The sequence below is a fragment of the Suricata suricatta genome, chromosome 16, assembly GCF_006229205.1.
Source record: "Suricata suricatta isolate VVHF042 chromosome 16, meerkat_22Aug2017_6uvM2_HiC, whole genome shotgun sequence".
In the NCBI taxonomy this organism is placed as follows: domain Eukaryota; kingdom Metazoa; phylum Chordata; class Mammalia; order Carnivora; family Herpestidae; genus Suricata; species Suricata suricatta.
Genome location: NC_043715.1, coordinates 11,467,637 through 11,486,929, shown reverse-complemented (window position 1 = coordinate 11,486,929; position 19,293 = coordinate 11,467,637). Strand labels below are relative to the sequence as shown.

Here is a 19,293-nt window from a genome sequence, read left to right as displayed (position 1 = left end):
GGCATTGCAATGGATGGGCCTCATTTTGAACCAACACCCCCCACCTCCACCTCTGAAAGGCAAGGGCTAAAGTGACAAAGCCCAGGTGCTGCCATTCGTCATACCCTTCCCACGCGCAGGTCGCCAGAACAAGTGAGGCATCCTCTGTCAGACCCCAGGCTCCCCCATCCTGGGTCCTGGACCTTTGTCAATCAGTTAGCTAGTTGCGTGAAAGAAACTGTTAAGAGAAGTTGGGCCAGGCTGCTTTTCACAAGTATTGGTGGTTTGGTGGATTCTGTTAATAGTGCCTCTGTGTGTGTGTGTGTGTGTGTGTGTGTGTGTGTTTGTACGCGTGCATGTGCCTCCCCTGGAGCAGAAGGTTGAGTTAATACTGTTGCTCGGTTTGTGGCATTTCATCATTGGTCTGGGTGAGGACGTTCTTTTGCTTTAATTAATTTGTACACTGATGTACTCCCTTTTGCTCCCAGCCTCCATCCCCCTCCACAGCCAACCATGCACACATGTATTCTCTTATAGGTGTATTATGAGTTGTTACTTTGTGTGCATTTGTGTTTTCATTTTTGTTTTTGTAAGTGGATTTTAGTTCATTACGTGCATGTGTTTTTCACTTAATGGCTTGGTGCTACAAATCCTTTTTTTTTTTTTTTTTAATTTGGCGCTGTGTTCTATCTGTCCTGTGAGTATGTTCCTCCCATCGCCCATGCCTGCTGCTTCATGCCTCAGAGTGTACATGCCCTCTAGGCTTCTTATCCATTTACCATCTGGGCCACCTGAAGCCCACTGCTGCCCGACTCGATGCTGTCTCAAACACCTGTGCTTTCTTCTGATTGGCCTCTGGGAAACACCCAGGGGTAGGCTGGGAAACATACCCAGAAGTAGGGTAGACCAGTGAACATTCTTGGATTATTTCTTCTGAGGACTCACGAGAGATGATTTTATTTTGTTTCTCTCTTTATTGTCTCCTAAGTGCTAGAAAGGTAGGTTCCTTAGACCTCTTAGATTTTAGCCTCAGTCGGCAATCTTGCGATGACACCACCCAGAGACAAAGGTTGGGGTTTTATTCTCTTGTGGGACAGTTTGAAGTCTGAGATTCTTCACTTTGAATTGTTTAAAATCACATAACTCCTTTTGTGTCCACGTATACAATAAGCCACTACTGGGAGTGCCTGGGTGGCTCAGTCAGTTAAGCATCCACCTTCGGCTCAGATCATGATCTCGCAGTTTGTGGGTTTGAGCCCCATGTCGGGCTCTGTGCTGACAGCTCAGAGCCTGGAGTCTGCTTCCGGTTCTGTGTCTCCCTCTCTCTCTGCCCCTCCCCAGCTCATGCTCTGTCTGTCTGTCTGTCTCTCAAAAATAAGTCAACATTAAAAAAAAATATTTAAAAATCACGACTGCCAAGATCTATTCTGATACCCTGTTGTCCATGACTGTTTCTGGACCCCTGTATGGAGGCAGCCTGGTATAGTGCAAAGAGGCCAGTCAGTGGAGTCAGGCAGGCAGAAGCACACATTTGACTTCTCCATGTGTATGCTCGCCCTGTCCATGAGCTGGGGTGAAACCATTGGCCCACAGGGTGGATATGGGGACCCACAGGCAAGTATATAGCACAGAGCCTGTCCAGGGGCAATTCTGACTTTCTCTTCTTGGCTCCCCTCTTATGAGACCTAAAAGTCCCCAATAAGAGTGTTGAAAGAACAGTATCTACTGGGTGTTGATCTTTATTAAAATATTTCTTATCATATTGTGAATTATTTATAAATGGACTTATGTCTGGAGTTTGTTTCACAAGAATCTGAGTGCCAGGAGGAATGGGTTGGGGTAGAGATCAGGCGACTATATAATTTATTGTCTAGTCCCAGGCATGTTTGAGACTGAAGAGGGGGCTCTTAATTACACCAGGACAAGCTTAGACTGAGATTGTCTAGACAAACCAAGACATGGACACCCTAAGAGAAAATGAGAAAGAACTGACCCTGAGTCCATCATTGTTGAAACTAGGTGATGAGTACCTGGGAGCCCATTATTTTCTATTTTTTGTTTGTCTGAAATTTTTCCATATTAAAGAGGGTGTTGTTTTTTTTACATTTTTAAATGTTTTATTTGTTTTTGGGAGAGAGAGAGACAACAGTGTAAATGGCAGAGGGGCAGAGAGAGAGGGAGATACAGAATTTGAAGCAGGCTCCAGGCTCCAAGCTGTCAGCACAGAGCCCGATGCGGGGCTCCAACTCATGAACTGCGAGATCATGACCTGAGCCCAAGTCAGATGCTTAACTGACTGAACCACCCAGGTGCCCCAAGTTTTTTGTTTTTTGTTGTTGTTTTTTTTTGTTAGTTTGCTTGTTTTTAAGGAAACCTATCTGTTAGACAGCTAAAGCATTCTGAAGTCCTCACTTACCCAGAAATGGCTATGGGGCCATAGGCAGCCCCTGGGGGGGCGGGGGCGAGAAGGTCAGCAGTAACGCTCTTCCGCCTGCAGGCACTTCCACGCGAGGAGGAGGAGGAGGAGGAGGAGGAGGAGGAGGAGGAGGAGGAGGAGGAGGAGGAGGAGAGGTCCTGTCTGCCCTCATTGGTAGGAGGAATAAGAAACCAGAAGGTATTTAGCTCAACATAACTTGGTTTAGCATGGGGGCAGGGCTGACCTCTTCCTTGCCCCCAGGACTTTCAAGCCCTGCCCAGGTGGCAACCTGAGCAGAGCAGTCCACATCCGCTGCATACCACAGTGCTGAGAGCCAGGGTGCCTGCGCCCCGTGTACACACACATGTGATTACTATCAACACCCTGTGTCAGAACCACGAGTTGGGCAGGAAGCAGCGTGACCGCAGTGGCTTTGTAACTAACATTCGGTCTCACAAACACCGAACCATCCTACTTGACTCTCACCTCGGTACAGCAGTTGGTGGAGCCCTGAGTGGTGGAAGGTAGCCTCTGCTGGGAATGGACTCAACAGTGTAACATGCCCTTAATTTGTTATCTCTTCCCAGTTGTACAGCTGGGCCTCTTTCACAGAGTTCCATGAAGTGTGATATTCATTCATCCAGCACATATTTTCACGAGCCTCTATCAAATGCCATGGTCTGGGAACCCAGCAGTAAAAGAGAAAGACTCTCCCTTCAAGGAGCTTATATTATCATGGGGGTGACAGGTAGCAGGTGCAGCAGTGTGAATGCTAAGGAGAAAATAAAGCACATTGGGCTGGGGAGGGTGCGTCAAGATTGATGTCTGTTAGAGAGGTTGTCTAAGGAGGTGAAAGGGAACTAGCAGATGTCAGAGCAAAGGGCATTCCAGGGGACCAAAAGGCAAGTGTAACAATGCGGTGGTGGAAAAGGGTCACCTTTCTCAAATGCTGCTGATTTCTGGAGAACTGACTTTAGGATAGCACTTTGGGGGGATTGGGGCACTTCAAAGGGAATGGACGTAGAGGAAGTGAAGAAGGCCATTGCAGGTAACTGCTTGCTGCTGCTCCTCACTGTAAACGGGGCGGTTGCTGAAGGTGTGGGCGGCAGAGATTGTTGTATAAGCTAGGGACTGGCTCCGGTGTGCTGACTCGGTAGAGAGGGAAAACGTGTTTGTGCAACTTGTCAGCGGCCCTCCGGTACGCTTTAGGAAATGTTCAGTGACCCTGATTGTGAGGTAGGGAGCCCTTGGAAGACCAGGTTCAGTTTTCTTTTTCTCTTGGCAGTCCCTCTTCTCCATGCTGAAAGTAAGTCACAAGTGTATGAACTATTCTCAGAATATCTCAAAATAATGGCTAATCTGTAATCTCTTATTATACAAATGGTTCTGAACTTTGGGGTTATAAACGTAAACCCTTTTGCCAATCTAAGTCTATGGACCTGTTCCCCAGAAAAAACATACCTACCACAGAACCTGGCATATTGTTTTAGGAGGTTGATGGGTCCTGTGATGTCCATTCTAGAAGTGTTCAGGTCAAGAGGCTGCATGTCCAGTGCATCCACTAGATAGTCACTTAAGGCTAGGAATATGGCAAAAAGAATAAGGACTCTGTGGCCTTGTTATCTCTCTTCTTCCCTAATAGATTATCAGATCCTTGAGGGTAGAAGTTATGCTCAGTGTCTTACCATGTTTCCTTACCTTAGTAACTAGAATAAAAATGAATGGACAGCCTGACTGGCCCACTTGGTTACTCATCTTACCTGAATGTGGCAAATAGCTGTACAGTTTTCAGCGGTGCCTCAAGAGAGGATATCATGCTTGAGTAATTTTTGGTAGACTTGGGGAACCAGCTACTTCCCCCTTTTAAAATTTGATCCTTTAGGAGAATAGCCATGTCTCCTATAATATTTTGCATTCATTTCCTATTACTGCCATAACAACTTACCACAAATTTGACAACATAAATTTATTCTTACATTTTTGGAGGTTAAAGTCTGAAATGGTCTAACTGTTGGCTAAAATCAATGCATTTCATCTGGAGGTTCTAGAACAGAAGCTGTTCCCTCACCCTTTCCAGCTTCTAGAGACTCCTGCTTACCTTGACTCAGTGGCCTCTTACATTCTTCAAAGCCCACAGTGTGGCGTCTTCACATCTGTCTCCAACGTCTACTGTCCCGATTCTCAGGTCTCTCTTATTCCGTTGTAAGGAGGAAATTTGTGATTACATTGGGCCTCCTTGGTTAATCCAGGATAATCTCCCATTCTAAGATCCTCAGTCTGTCCCATATATAAGCCCTTTTTGTCATGGAAGGTAACACTGCCAGGTATCTGGGATTAGGATGTGGACATCTTTGGGGGACCATTATTCTGCCTGTCACACGCTTGTATAGCTTTTTACACATTTGTTTTCATTTAATGGCCAGGCTGGCAAAAACAAAAACAAAAAAATAGAGCTCAAGGAGGCTAGGTGATTTGGCTTTGGTCACATCACTTGTGACGAGAATGCAGAATTCTGAGTCCAGACCCATGTTGTTCCATTCTGTTTGGTTACTTTTTTGTTTATTGATTCCTTTGTCTTCCACGGATTTCATTAAGTAATACTTACCAGTATTTAGGTTCCTGATGCCAATATTTTGTGAAGTTGATGGACTGACTTGAAATGAGGGGATGTCAAAATCTGTGCAAAATAGTCATCAAGCCAGTTGACGTGGTCTTCCCATTTCCTATACGTGCGTAAGGTGCGGTACAGGGTCAGCTTAAGGACTTGACCTCTTGTCCACTGACATACATGTGATTTTATATGTTACGTCGTGTCACAGCATTTTGGCTTCCCTGCCAGCCATATTTCATATCACTAGGAGACCCCTGACTTTCTTCACCTCAGCACTACTACCATGAATAGGGATTTGTGAGGTTGTTGCCATGTTTCTGCCACCGCGTTGGAGTGTCTTCCTCTTGCTGTCCCCTCTCCCTCTCCCATTTTTGTCTATTGGACACAAAGTAATCTGAACCAGAGATGAAGAAAGCCAGTCCAGTAGCACACTGTATACGTCTTGATAGGGGTCATACACTATTTTAGGGAGCTTAGAATTGATGATCCTTCTCACTCATGCTTTGTGTCTGGAGGGTCCCTGGGGAATTCTTTTTGAACTCATTGGTTGGTCAGTACCTCAGAGCTCTCCAGGGTCTTTCCATCTCCTCCTCTGCAGTACTCACAGCCGTGCTTGACAGAAAAGCAAAGGCTGAACATGAAGCTCTTTTCTTACCCTTATGGTTCCCTTTGATAAGATGGATCGCTCTACTGCTGTCAGACTCTCAAAAACAACCCCATTCTATTCTTCTGGCCTCTTCCTCTTTAGATTCCATTTCAAAGCACAGTTGTGGCCTCCAGGACTGTGTCCTCTGAGTCCTTGCTTCCATCTACCTCTATGTGGGAGGTACAGTGGAGCAGAGGATGCCCTGCTGGGAAGGGGCCAGATCTGGGCCCAGGCAGGAAGCCAACCAGCATTCACTCTGCCAAGTAACTGAGCTCAGCTTGCAGAATTGCTGCGTGCCAGGGCCCAGGCCAGAGCGGGTGGTTGTTGGGAAGGGAATACAGCAGCACGTGCGCCGCATCCTGAGAGTACGCTGGGAGCTCTGGAGGAGCCTTCCAGCAGACCTCCAGTGGCCTGAAGACCAAGGTTGTCGGCATCAATAGGGCCAGGCAAATGGTGTTTTTCATGTAGATGTGAGTGTCACGTCCATTTGCCTGGTGAGTCGGATTCTGGTTGAACATGATATGATAGTATGTTCAACTGTTTTCCTTCTTGTCAAGTGAAATTCCCATCAGCCATATGGACACTGGGAACAATGCCTTCAGAAACTCAGATATAAACTATTGATTCTGTATAGAGTTTGTGTGACACTTTCCTTCTCTTTCCTTTCCTTACTCTCCTTTTCACCTCTAAGTCCACCCTCAAAAGCAAACATACGCACACTTTGTTTTAAAAAAGCAGAGTCTGTTAAAGGTTAATTTTTAAGTAAATCAGTCAAGACCCCAGAACTTGAAAAAGAGTACATCCAGGGGAGAAACAGGCCAGCAATAGGGTGGTTCTCAGCACAGTCCTGGCTGCGGGCGCTGCTGTGAATGAAGCTAGACATGCATGGCCAATGTCCTGCTCCAACAGTGTCCCCCCCCGGAATTGGAAGAAGTGAGGTCCCCTTCTGTTACTAATCAGGCCACAGATCCTCTGCAGGTAATAACTGCCCTTTTTTTTCCTAAAGACCAGATTTTATTGTTCCCTTTGTCTTTTGGGGCCACATCACCTTGGCCCCATTCATTGCTGTTGAGTTTATGAAAAGGCTGAGGATTTCTGCCCGCTCCTAAGTGTGTTCTCTGGCTTTGCACAGAGACTGGGAAGTCCACTCCATCAGTGGCTACGGGTTTTGGGTCCAAGGGCCATAGGTGTATAGGTATATCAGGGATTGGAATGAAGGTGGGGCAGCCATTGAGAGGAAAGCATGGTTTTCAACTAAGTAGGCATTTCCTGGCCAGACCTGTCTATCCCGTTGCCTAGCTTTTGGGTGATCACTAGTCTCTAAGGATTTAAATTCTGGCTTGACTCTTTAGATACTAGATAGTTCCTCTTATAATCCATGGCCCATCATTTAAATAAGACCTCTCTAAAACAGAAGCCACATGTTCACCTGGAGTCTGCATGCACAGTTTTTGAATCATGATTGGATGCCCCTAAACTTGCCTAAGCCTGGTAGCCAGGTGACAAGGGATTATAATTTGACATTGATCTTTTCTGGCCCCTAGCTGGGGACTTGATCACACTCACTCTGAGGCTTTTATCTTTTTTGTATTCATACCTCAGGCTTGGGTCATCAGAGCATCGTGTCCCCACTTAACCCTCTCTCTGGAAGAAATGGGTTAGAGTGTCAAAGGGAACAGAACCATTTAGTAGCCATAGCTGTGGTTCCTTGCAAATGCCTTCCCCATTCTTCACTTGGCTGGAATGCTGCTGTTGGGCTCCACCTGCCTAGCATAGCTGTGGTCGTAGGGTGGGTTTGATGTCATCAGGCACATGTCCATGTGCACAGACCTTCCCTCCATTCCCTCTGTAGATACCTTCACTGAGCCTGTTCTCATTTGCAGCAAATGAACAGGAATCCATGTATTGGGTATATGATGGGTTCAGTCTGTATATTTTTTAAAATATCCATATATCTGTTTCTCATATATTAACTGATTCTAAGGCACATATATTTCACAATTTAGCAACTCGAAAATCAAAATGTGTCATATAATCACATCTTAAAATGATAAATCCCAGGAGTTTGGCATCTTAGAGTCCACAAAATATGCTCTGTAGGGTCAGCTCACTTTTCATTTCTTTGCCTGAAGAATTTGTGAATTTCCTCAAATAGGCAGATGTAACAGTAAGCCTCAGTATATTTGAGCTGTACCAGTGCAACCTGGTAAAATGGCCACTCCACATTCCACATGTCTTTTTCTCTGTATGTAACACTCACACATCCATCTTTAATTGTGCTTTAGAACAGCACTGAGCACTATGCAGATGCTGCTAAGTAGCTTGCGTCACACCACCTGGCTAGTGATTGGGAGAGCCTGGTTCTTCTGACTCCTGATAGGATTTTCTTTCCTCCAAACCAGTCAGCCTAGAATCCAGAAACAGCAAAAAAATATATATTGGGGGTGGAATATAGTGTGCTTAGAGAATGGAGATCACAACCGAGAGAATCTTTATAGTAGGTAAAAATTGGGAATCTAAACACCCACAGAAGAGAAGAGCTAAGCACATTATCACTATGAAATACATAGACATTGAAAATGACAAGTATGCGGATTGTTGCTGATGCAAGGAACTGTGTATACTTAAGAAGCAGAATATGAATATCCAAACAGAGAGGATTCTGGGAAGATAGTGACTGGAATGCACATCTCATATTTTAACTTCAAGTGCTAGCTGTTTACCTCGTGGAGCCAAGCAGGGGTTGGGCAGCCATGGCCCAGAAAGAATTAGAAAGGCCGAGCTCCTGAGAAAATGCTAAGACATAGAAGGGATGGAGGAGATGAGAGTCCTATAAGATGTGACTGAGACATTTGACGTGCAAGTAAAAGGAATACTAACTAGAAGCAGGAAAAGGTAGAGGAAGAGTGTATTAGGACAGGCTAGAACTGGTTTATAATGTAGTAACAGTGTCACAAGCTCAGTAGTTTAATTCCACAAACTGATTTGTTCCCCCCCCCCCCCCACTACAGTATCCAGTATAGGGCTTCGGGGGGCGTGGGGTTGTGGTCTGTCCATTGTTACTTAAAAAGCTGAGGTGCTGGAGGGTTCATCTCAGGCAGCAGGGCAGGTCTGTGGTGAATCGTGAGCTAGGGCTTAAAGTCTGCCCAGCAGTGCTCACGTTACTTCCACTTGCATTTCACTCGTCCAAGCAAATTGCAGCCCCACCTTTAACTTCAAGGGGGGTAAGCAAGTGCGGTCGTACTGCAATGTATAGCTGGAAGGAGGAGTGCTAGCAATGCGTGGTGGGCAGCACTCATGACTTACCACTCGGGGAAATAACTAAGACACGTCTAAGCATATCCTGAACTCTGAGGATGAAGGGAAAAACCTTTTAAGTTTTCAGGCCAAAGAAACATATTATTTGCAAAGGAAAAAGAATCACACTGGTATCAAATTTTCTATTTGCAACACAAAGAAGCGAGAATATGGCAGAAGTTTATCTGTAGACCATTGAAGAAGAAAAGGAAAGCAACTCAATGATTCTATACTCAGACTTTTATTCAGTGTAATATTGGAAGTCCTAGCCAGAACTGTTAGGCAAGAAAAAGAAACAAAAGTCATCCAAATTGGAAAGGAAAAAGCAAAACATCAGATGACATAGCATTATAGAAAACCCAAAAGGGGTGCCTGGGTAGCTCAGTCGGTTAGGCATCCTACTCTTGCTTGGGTTTGTTTTTTTTTTTTTAAGTTTTATGTTTTTATTTTGAGAGAGAAAGAGAAAACACAGGTGGGGGATGGGCAGAGAGAGAGAGAGAATCCCAAGCAGGCTCCCTACTGTCAGCATGGAGCCCTGCACAGGGCTCGAACTGATGAACCGTGAGATCATGACCTAAGCCAAAACCAAGAGTTGGATGTTCAACCAACTGAGCCACCCAGATGCCCCCCTGCTTTTTAAAGTTTTTTTTTTGAGAGAGAGAGAGAGAGAGAGGGAGGGAGAGAACACAAGTGGGGGAGAGACAGAGAGTCAGCTCAGGTCTTGATCTCAAGGCCGTGAGTTCAAGCCCCGCATCCCACATTAGGCCCTGCACTGGGCATGAAGACTACTTTTAAAAAACCCAAAACTCTAAAGCCTCCACCAAAAAAACTGTTATACCTAATAAACAAATTCAGTAAACTCAATGAAATATGAGAAAAAGAAATTAAGAAAACAGTCCCATATACAATAGCATCAAAAACAATTAAGTACTTAGGAATGATTTTTAGAAGGTGAAAGATTTATACTCTAAAAACTATAAGACATTGATGAATGAAATTGAAGAAGACACAAATAAATTTAAAAGTTCCATGTTTGTAGATTGGAAGAATTAATACTGTTAAAATGTGATCTACATATCTCATGCAATCCATATCAAAATTACAGTGTCATTTTTCCCAAAATAGGAAAAACAACTCTGAAATGTGTATGGAACCACAGAAGACCCTGAATAGTCAAAGCAATCTTGAGAAAGAAGAAATAAAACTGGAGGCATCATACTTCCTGATTTCAAACTATGTTACTAAGCTATTGTAATCAAAACAATAGGGTATTTGCATAAAAACAGACACAAAGACCAATGGAATAAAATAGAGTCCAAAAATAAACCCATGGGTCTATGGTCACTTAATTTTTTACAGAGGTGCCAAGAATGCACAATGGGCAAAGCATAGTCTGTTCATCAGTGCCAGGAAAATTGGATATCCACATGCAAAAGAATGACACTGGATCCCTGTCTTACACCATTCACGAAACCAACTCAAAGTTGGTTAAAGAATTTAGTACAAGACCTGATACCATAAAATCTTGCAATGTATAATTAAAATTTGCCAAGATTTTAAGTATTCTCACCCAAAAGAAAGGGTAAATGTGTGAGGGGATGCATTGTTAACTCAGTTGTGGGCATGCTTTATTTATAACGTATATTCTATCAAATCATCACATTGTGCACTTCAAATATATTACAATTTTATTTGTCAATTATACCTTAATAAAGCTGGGGGGAGAAAAGAATCCTATACTTAGACAAGATCAGAATAAAAAAATAACAAGAAGGGTATTTGAGCAGAGACAGAGAGCCTGTCCTCAGCTATCATCTGTTGCCCCTGGTACTTCCTGTGCTTATGACGTGGGCCTTACTGTCCTAACACACTAAGTTCTCTGCTCACCCGTCACCCTCAGAGGAGCCTTCCCTGACCACTGTAGCTAAATTAGTGCATACGCACTTGTGCGCGCGCACACACATACACACGCACATCTTGCTGCTTGATAATTTTTTTGGTGATTTATAATGAAAATTTCAAATGTACAGAAAAGTTGAAAGAAGTTTAACTTATGCATCATTTTTATGCATTTCATTTTAATGTAGATGTCAGCACACATCCCTCTAAATGCTTTAGCGTGTGTATCATTAATTACAGTCAGTATTGCTTAGTTTTCTTTCTGGTTGAGGTAAAATTTGCAAACAGTGAAATCTCAAATCTTAAGTGTACATTCACTGAATTTTGACATGTACATGCATATGTATAAACCAAACCTTTCTCATGATATAGAACATTCCATCACCCCAGAAAGGTCTCTCATTCCTGCTGCAGTTAATTTCTGCCCCAGCTCCTATCTCCTCTTAGAGATGCGCAGTGTTCTGACTTTTTCCACTACAGTTTTCCCTTTTCTAAAGCTTCATATGTTTGAATTATAAATGTGCTCTTTTGTGTCCTTCCTTAGCATGTTTTTAATATTAATCTATGTTTTGCATAGATCAGTAGTCCAGCTTTCTATTGCTGAAGAGTGTTCCATTGTGTTCTGTTGTGTTCCATTATGCCACAGTTGGTTTACACATTCTGTTGATGGACAGTTGGGTTATTTCCAATTTTTGCTTATTATGAATAAAGCAGTGATGAAAATTCTTACAAACATCTATTTGTAGACATATTTTCATTGCTTGTGGGTAAATATCTAAATGAGGAATGGCTTGGGTCAGGCTAGGTATATGTTTTGTTTTATAAAGAACTACCAGAGGGCTGCCTGAGTGGCTCAGTTAAGCATCCAACTTAGGCTCAAGTCATGATCTCCCAGTTCATGAGTTCAAGCCCCATGTCGGACTCTGTGCTGACAGCTCAAAGCCTGGCTCCTGTTTTGGATTCTTTGTCTCCCTCTCTCTGCCCCTCTTCTGCTCACACTCTGTCTCTCTTTCTCTCTCTCATTCTCAAAAATAAACAAACATTTTAAAAAATCTTAAAAAAAGAACTACCAGACCATTTCCCAAAATAGCTCTTGCCAACAATATCTCAGAGTTCCAGTTGCTCTACATCCTTGCCACCATTTGATGTTGTCAGTCTTTTAAACTTTATTGTTTAGAAATTTAGTAAATGGATATTGAGGTTCTCCAGAGAAATAGAACCAGTGGTGGTGGGAAGGAGGGAGGGACAGAGAGAGAAAGGTTTATTGTAAGAAATTGACTGAGAAGTTCCACAATCTGTCATCTGCAAGCTGCAGGTCCAGGAATGGCCTTTAGCCTTGGTTCCAGTTTGAATCTGAAGGCCTAAGAACCAGGAGAATGAGTAGTATGTGTCCCAGTGCAAGAACAGAAGACCAGTGTCCCATGTCAGTCAGGCAGACAGCAGGAAATCTTTCCCCACCTTTTATTCTGTTCGGCTTTTCTGATGGCTTGGACGATGCCACCCAACACTGGGGAGGGTAGTCTACTTAGTCTGCCAAGCCACATGTTAATTCCATCCAGGAACACCCTCACAAATACACCTAGAAGTAATGTTTAACCAAATCTCTGGGCACCTCATGACCCAGTCAAGTTGACATACAAAGTTAACCATCACAACAGACATGTTAAAAAATACACACACTCTCTCTCTCTCTCTCTCTCTCTCTCTCTCTCTCTCTCTCTCTCTCTCTTTCTTTTCTGATATCCGCTGATGAGAATTTTCTTGGCTGCTCGGGCAACAGGTGAGCGTCAGACTCTAGAATGGAACTACAGAGGCTGAGTCCGAAAGAGAGGTGTTGGAAGAAGCAAGTCAGAATTGCTGGCCCTTTCCCTAGTCCAGAATGTTCTCCAGGAGAGATTGGCCCACACGTTACCAACTCTTAAATTGTGCATTGGTTTCCACTGTTGCTCAGGGTTTGGGGGAGAAAAATGTGTGTGAAGAATGTGATATCTATAGCCTCTGCTCGTGAAAACCCATCTCTCCAGCAGTATAGAAATGTCCAAGAAAGTCCTCCTGTGATACCCCTTGATCTTTCTTTTGTAATAAATCCCATTTAACCAGATTCGTTTAGTCAAGTCTCATTTCATAGACAAACACCACAGGATGTGAGAGGGAAAGATCCAGGCTGGAAAGTAGGAACTGAACAGTAGGGATGCAGTGCTGCGGCTAGTGCTTTCTGAGGCCCTGAGTGAAAGGAGTCTCCTGACTGCCTTTTCCCTGGTTGCTTCTTTAGATTCTTCTCCCTTTAGGTGATCCCAGAGACAGGCAGAACTGGGGCAGCGTTAAAATAGCGCATCAGCATCGGAGGGAGGGTCAGGGAGGGAACTGGGGCAACACTCGGAGCACATGTCCTGCCCCGCCCGAGAAATCAGGTCTTAAAGGAGAAGGTTGCAGTTTTGGGAAATGAGAAGAACTTTGGTTTACATCACAAGATCAATGTCGTGGAGGACTGGGAGAGTTATAACTTGAGCCGGTGCTCCTGTCCTTCCTCAGTGGCCCTGTCAGTTAGAAGGACCTGGGTACAGGAAGATGCATGACCGTGTGCATGTTCCCAGGGTCTCTGTTGGTTCACCTACCAGTGGGCTTACCCTGACCCTGCAGTTACAGGGATTAAGGCCCTGCGCTGGATGGCGAGTAGGGCTTGTCTTCTCTCGGGAGCTCTGGTCTGTAGCCCAGCTGAGGATTCCCTCATTTACGCATTCTGCTGTTGAAAGACAGGAAGCAGCTGGGCTCTGGCTGATCACACACTCGTTGGCCTCTCTGGCTGTGTAATTTTGGGCTGATCTGATGACAAAAGAAGGAACAGAAGCGAGGTCTCCATTAGAAGGGCGTCTCTAGATTGGGGTGGAGGAATCCTGTAGCAGCATTTGCTTGGTAGAGCCTGCCCGGCGCAGAGTCGGGTAATTGCAGACAAATTCCCCTTGGTGCCCTGTCATTGATTCCTTCCTCATTTCGAGAGGTTAGCAGAGAAGGACTAGGAACCATGTAACTTCCTCACTTATGCTAACGCCTGGTGGGAGCAGACGATGCCTTTGGGGCACCATAGTCAGACTTGGCCAGTAAGCCTGAGCTGGTTGACACTTCCCTTCCCTCCATCAGTGGCAGATATTAAAGACTCGACACGTGCAGGGCCCTGCCTCTGAAAGAAAATAAAGATAAGGAAGGGAAAGCAGCTGGTTGTGCTTGCTGTCTGTTCGCCCAGCTCCCGGGCGTGGTGGGCAGTCTGGTTAGACACAGTTAGGGAGTGTCCCAGAGGCTCCACCTGTAGCTTTGTTGTGAAGGAAAAGAAAGCATCTTCTGTACATGCTCCCCAAGTGCTGATGAAGGGCCCTTACAAAATCTCATCAGTTGGGTGACTTTGCAGCCATTTGTCTTTGTTCACAGGGCTGATTTTAATTTGGCTTGAACTGCTTTCCAAAATGGTATTCAAATTTCCTAGATATTTTAACCTTCAGATAGCTCATAAAGATCACAGTATTTATCATTCCATAGGGCTGTTGATACTGAATTGTGACTGGACAATTACGAGAAAAGATTGAGCCAGTAGAGTGGTAGAATCCGTCATGATCGTCAAATGACCTTTCAAGAAAGAAGGTGGGGACAGTAGTTTTTTCCCCTTAGCTCTCCATCCCTCTTACCTTCTGTCCTTTATTTCCTATTTTAAAGGTAATTTGTAAACTCAGTGTCTTAAAACCAGTGCTACAGGCTCAGTGCCAAGTAGAAAGCATAGTTCCATATTAACAAAATTCCCAGGAAAAAAACATAGTCAGTTGTTTCAGTTTATGGGATTATTCAGGCTCACGATGCTTCAGAAGAAATTGCCGGGACAGTGTGGAGGATTTGACGTTCCTCTTTAGTCACACCCAGCAACTGGGTAGCATTTATGATCCTTTTGCCATATAACGCCTTCTCCTTAGACCAGCCTGCCTGTCACACAGCCCGGCAAGCTGGCACACACTGGGTGGTCAGTCTTCCTGGGTGTTGTGTGCCCGCTCTGGCTCCCTGGCTGTATCACCTTGGTGTCCGCTTCTGCAAAGTAAAGATTAGTACCCACTCTGTTTTATGGTAAATGAGGAAACACATAAAGCTGCTCACAGTAACGATTCCATAAACGTGAGCTGTGATTTGTCATCACATGCAAGAGTGGGAGCCATAGAGGCTGAACAGGGACCATTGTTCCACACTGGTAGTGTGGAAAGTGCTGTGCACAGTTCCCCAGAAGTTCAGAGGAGACAGAGGTGGGACAAGCAGAGATAGCCACTGCCCCTCCCCGGCCAGCACACTTTGCATGACCTGTGGCCTCTGTGCCCCGCTGCTCCATCATCCCATCTCTCGGTCCCTCCAAATCCTTCCCCAGCCCGCCTTTTCCTTCCTTTTCGTTAAGTACTGCTGGACACTGTGATACATCCTATTAGCTTCTTTGTAGAGTGCTTGCGGGTTTCTTATCTCATTTGATCCTTTTTATTTTTTTTAAGTTTATTTATTTGGGGAGAGAGAACACAAGCAGGGTGGGGGCAAAGAGAGAGGGAGAAAGAGGATTCCAAGCAGGCTCTGCTCCATCATTGCAGAGCCCAATACGGGGCTCAATCTCATGAACCGTGGGATCGTGACCTGAGCTGAAATCAAGTCACCCAGCCGCCCCACACTGGACCCTTTCAAGAATGAGGCAGAGTACTCTTATTTTTCAGATGAGGAAACAGGTCTGGGGAGAGTGGATTACTTACCACATCTTGAGGCTAGAAAGCCCGGGCATTCTTGTCATTTCCCACTCACATAATAGACTGAGTCATTTTTCAATCCCTACCCACCCGCATTCCAGAGGTAGTTGATACAAGTGGCACTACCCCTGCTTTCACTAAAATACAGATCTTTTCCTACCACGGTGGTGCTCCTTCTCCAGATGGAATATTTCCCAACCTACCTTTCTTAAAACCCTATTCTGACATGTGTTCCCCAGCACCACCAAGCAGTTGACTCGGTTTCAACACTGTCTCCCTGGAGGTAGCATCAGACCACACAGGTTAAGGGCTCAGGCCCACAGGACTGTCCCCCACTTCAGACACCAGTCACAAGTCCATGTTGTCACCTACGCTTCTGCCCAACTGGCTCTTAATCAATGGTTCCTGTGACCCCCTTCTCAGGTTCATTTAATTTGCTAGAGTGCTCAAAGGAACTCAGAGAAACATTTTACTTACCTGATTACCATTTCATTATAAAAGTATAGAACTCGGTGCTGAGTATGAGGTATGGGGACAGGACATGGAGCCCCCATAAACCTGTCTAGGGGTACCACCCTCCCTGAATCACCATGCGTTCACCACCCTGGAAGTTCTCTGAGCCCCGTCCTTCGATACATAGGCATGACTGATTAAATCACTGGCCGTTGGTGATTGAACTTCATCTCTAGCCCCTTGGCAGAGGCTGGGGACAGGAATGAAAGTTCAGACCCTCTAATCAGCTGGTTGGTTCCCCTTGCAACTAGCCCCCCATCCTTAGTTTACTACAGACCTTCCCAAAGTCACCTCATTAACATAAATTCTGGTGTGGTTGAAAGGGACTCATTGTGAATAACAAGGCATTCCTTTTCGCCTTATGGCTCTGGAGCTATTTCAGGAACCAGTGACAAAAGACCAAATTCTACTGGTTGTCTTATGTTAGGAAATTCCTAGGCTGTTAGGAACTCTGTGCCAGAAACAGGGCGAAGACCAAATACATAGTTCTTATCGTAAATCACAATATCACATATGTAGCAGGCTCCTTCCCTGGTGGGAACAACTTTAGATTGCAAGCTAAGAAATCTGACTTGGTCTCATCCCCATCCCTTCAAGTGTATGAACTGATGTCCACTTTGTCTATCGTTAACTGGGCCCTGGATTTTCTGTCTGGCCCTGTCATTCACTGTCGCTGAAAAGAGGAGGGTTTGAAAAAGACTTTAAGCAGAGTGTGCCCGACACGGGAACCCAGGAGCTGGCTTGCTTCCTGTGTGAGCACCAGCAGCTGTCAAAGTGCAGGGCTTTCCGTACAGAACAAGCAAGGCTGGGAGAGACGCTGGTGAAGCTGTGAGCTCTGTCCGGGAGGGAGCAGCACACCGTCCGCCCGAGCCCTCAGCCTTTTATCTATTTCAGAAGAAATGTTGCTGCCCGATATGACCAGCATCCCATGAAACTGCGCGAGAACACTTCTACTAAAAGTTAACAGAAGAGTCTAGTCGAACCGTGACAACAGTATTAGATGTGCTGTCTTGGACCTAGGAAATCCAGGCTGCGTGGGTAGCAATTGTGGTCACAAAAGAGAGAGGCTCTGATGTATGAAACTTCATGTGGACAAATGAGTAATAACCTGCCGATGGCCTTAGAGCTTCCTGGTAGCATGGAAAAGAACCGATCATTTGAAAATAACTTCAATAAAAATGGGGGAAATTAGAGATCGTTTATCTTTAAAAAGTTGTGTATAAAAAAATAAGTCAAGGGACTATGCTTGCTTCATGGAGTTCAGCTCAGAAGATTCTCAGCCGAAATCTTCAGTAATTGGACACAATTCTGATAAAACTTCTTGGCTGTATAAACAGTCCAGACTTCCTTGGGAGGGGCACGGCAGGGTCATGATGCCCTGTGTTCGCCTGGCGTAGTGGAACAGCTGTCGCTGTCAGTGGCGTGTGGCCCAGGTGCGCGTGGCATTTGGGAGTGCTCCAGAGGGCCGCCCTGCTGCTCCGCACTCTCCGGGGCCAGCTGCCTGGGCCGCAGGGAGGCCGCGAGCCGCCTGGGTGTGGGTGGTCGAGGTGTGCGGCTGGATGCCTTCCTCCCACAGGTGATCCAGCCTCGTGGTTGGAGAGCTGTGAGGAGGAAGGGTATTAAACGCTGTGTTATTCAGAGATTGATTATTTGTTTGCCTAGATTTTATTCCTCCCTCTCCCTGCTGCCCGCTAGAGCCCCCGGGGAAAGGATCTAAACGGAAAATAAAACTCAAACCAGCTGGCAGTGGCTTCTGATAAGCTTCACCGAGGGGCCATGGCAAGGAGAGCACTGGTGAAACGGGGATTCAGGAGCTGTGATAACAATAACAATTAATGAAGGAGAAATCGGGTTTAGGGTGTATCCAGATTGTAATTCTCCATGTTGACTCTGACCCCACATGACTGTGGCCATCTACGGGTTTGTGTTTATTGTGGGTGTGCTTGGTTTGGAGGAGACACTTCATACTGTTTTCCTCCCTTTCAGGTTTCAAGTGCCCCATTTGTTCCAAGTCTGTGGCTTCTGATGAGATGGAAATGCACTTTATAATGTGTCTGAGCAAACCTCGCCTCTCCTACAACGGTAAGGGCTTAGCCGGGGGTGGGGGTCTCCAAGTGAGGGTCTTCCTGAGTTCAAGTGGCTCTGGGCAGCCTTTCCACCCGCTTTCCGGCGGGAATGCCTGCGTGATGTTGAGGAACCCAACTGTTCAAGGTGTCTCGGTCACCAGCTGGAGAGGCAGCCGAGTAGGGCAGGAAGGCGGCCTGCGACACCCAGAGGTCTCTTGGGTTGCTCAGGCCTCCTGTCCCCTTACTTCCTTGGACCTCAGGTTGGGAGACACGGCCTTTGCCCATTTACACACCTGAGGGCAGAAGGCCTAGGGGGGGATGCCACCTCTCCTTGGGGAAGGGGACATCTGTGCCACTGGTGTGCACGAAGCCTTGGCTGTCCATGGCAGAATACATTCAGCAGGTGGACACCCTTCAGGGGTTCAAAATGCTGACCTGCCACCGGGTCACTCCACCAAGGCCTCACTGCTCCTGCTTCAGAGCCGAGCAGTGAGTACAGCAGGGACAGAATCACTGGGCCAAGCCATCGTAACATGGTACCTCTGTGGGTACAGTGAGTGTCAGAGTCTGCCCCCGTCACTGACTGACTGGACAGCCTGAGACAAGTTGCTCAGTTTAGCAGAGCCCTGGGCTCCAGGTCCGTGAACTGGGGCCGGCCGTCAGCAGCCTGGCTCGGAGGATGTCGTCAGAATAAAGTAAGATACTCACACTAAAGCCCCTCAGTACAGAGCCTGGCCCATGGTCAGTGCTCAAGGGTGACAGCTGGCATTGATTGGAGACAGTCACCCTCAAAGATGTAAGCCCATCCATGGGGTGGTTTCCTTTTATCGTTTTCCAGAGTGGACTAACCTCTCTTTAGTGCTGGGGCCGTGGGCTTCCGGCAGCACCCTGTGTTCACTCTCGTGTGCTCAGTCTGGTCCTTAAACCATGTTCATCAGAGACTGCACCTTCTCTAAGGCACTGGATCTGAGGGTGGTGTGCTCTGGCCACGTCATGGGGCTACTTCTGGGGTTAAAGTCATTGCAGTGCTTGGGCCGAGTTCTGTGATTTCTCAGAGCCTGTGGACTGGACGGGAGATGAGCCTATGATCCGTTGAACCCCCTCCTGAC

At 45.9% G+C, this 19,293-nt stretch overlaps 1 protein-coding gene across 1 annotated transcript in view; it reads left to right on the top strand.

The window, feature by feature from the left end:
- The window catches only part of ZNRF1 (zinc and ring finger 1), a 99,228-nt gene that overhangs the window by 66,434 nt on the left and 13,501 nt on the right, over nucleotides 1-19,293 (top strand). Inside the window, exon 2 of the mRNA XM_029925010.1 lies at nucleotides 18,105-18,200. Within this exon, the coding sequence (XP_029780870.1) occupies nucleotides 18,105-18,200 (96 nt within the window). The remainder of the gene's footprint in view (nucleotides 1-18,104; nucleotides 18,201-19,293) is intronic.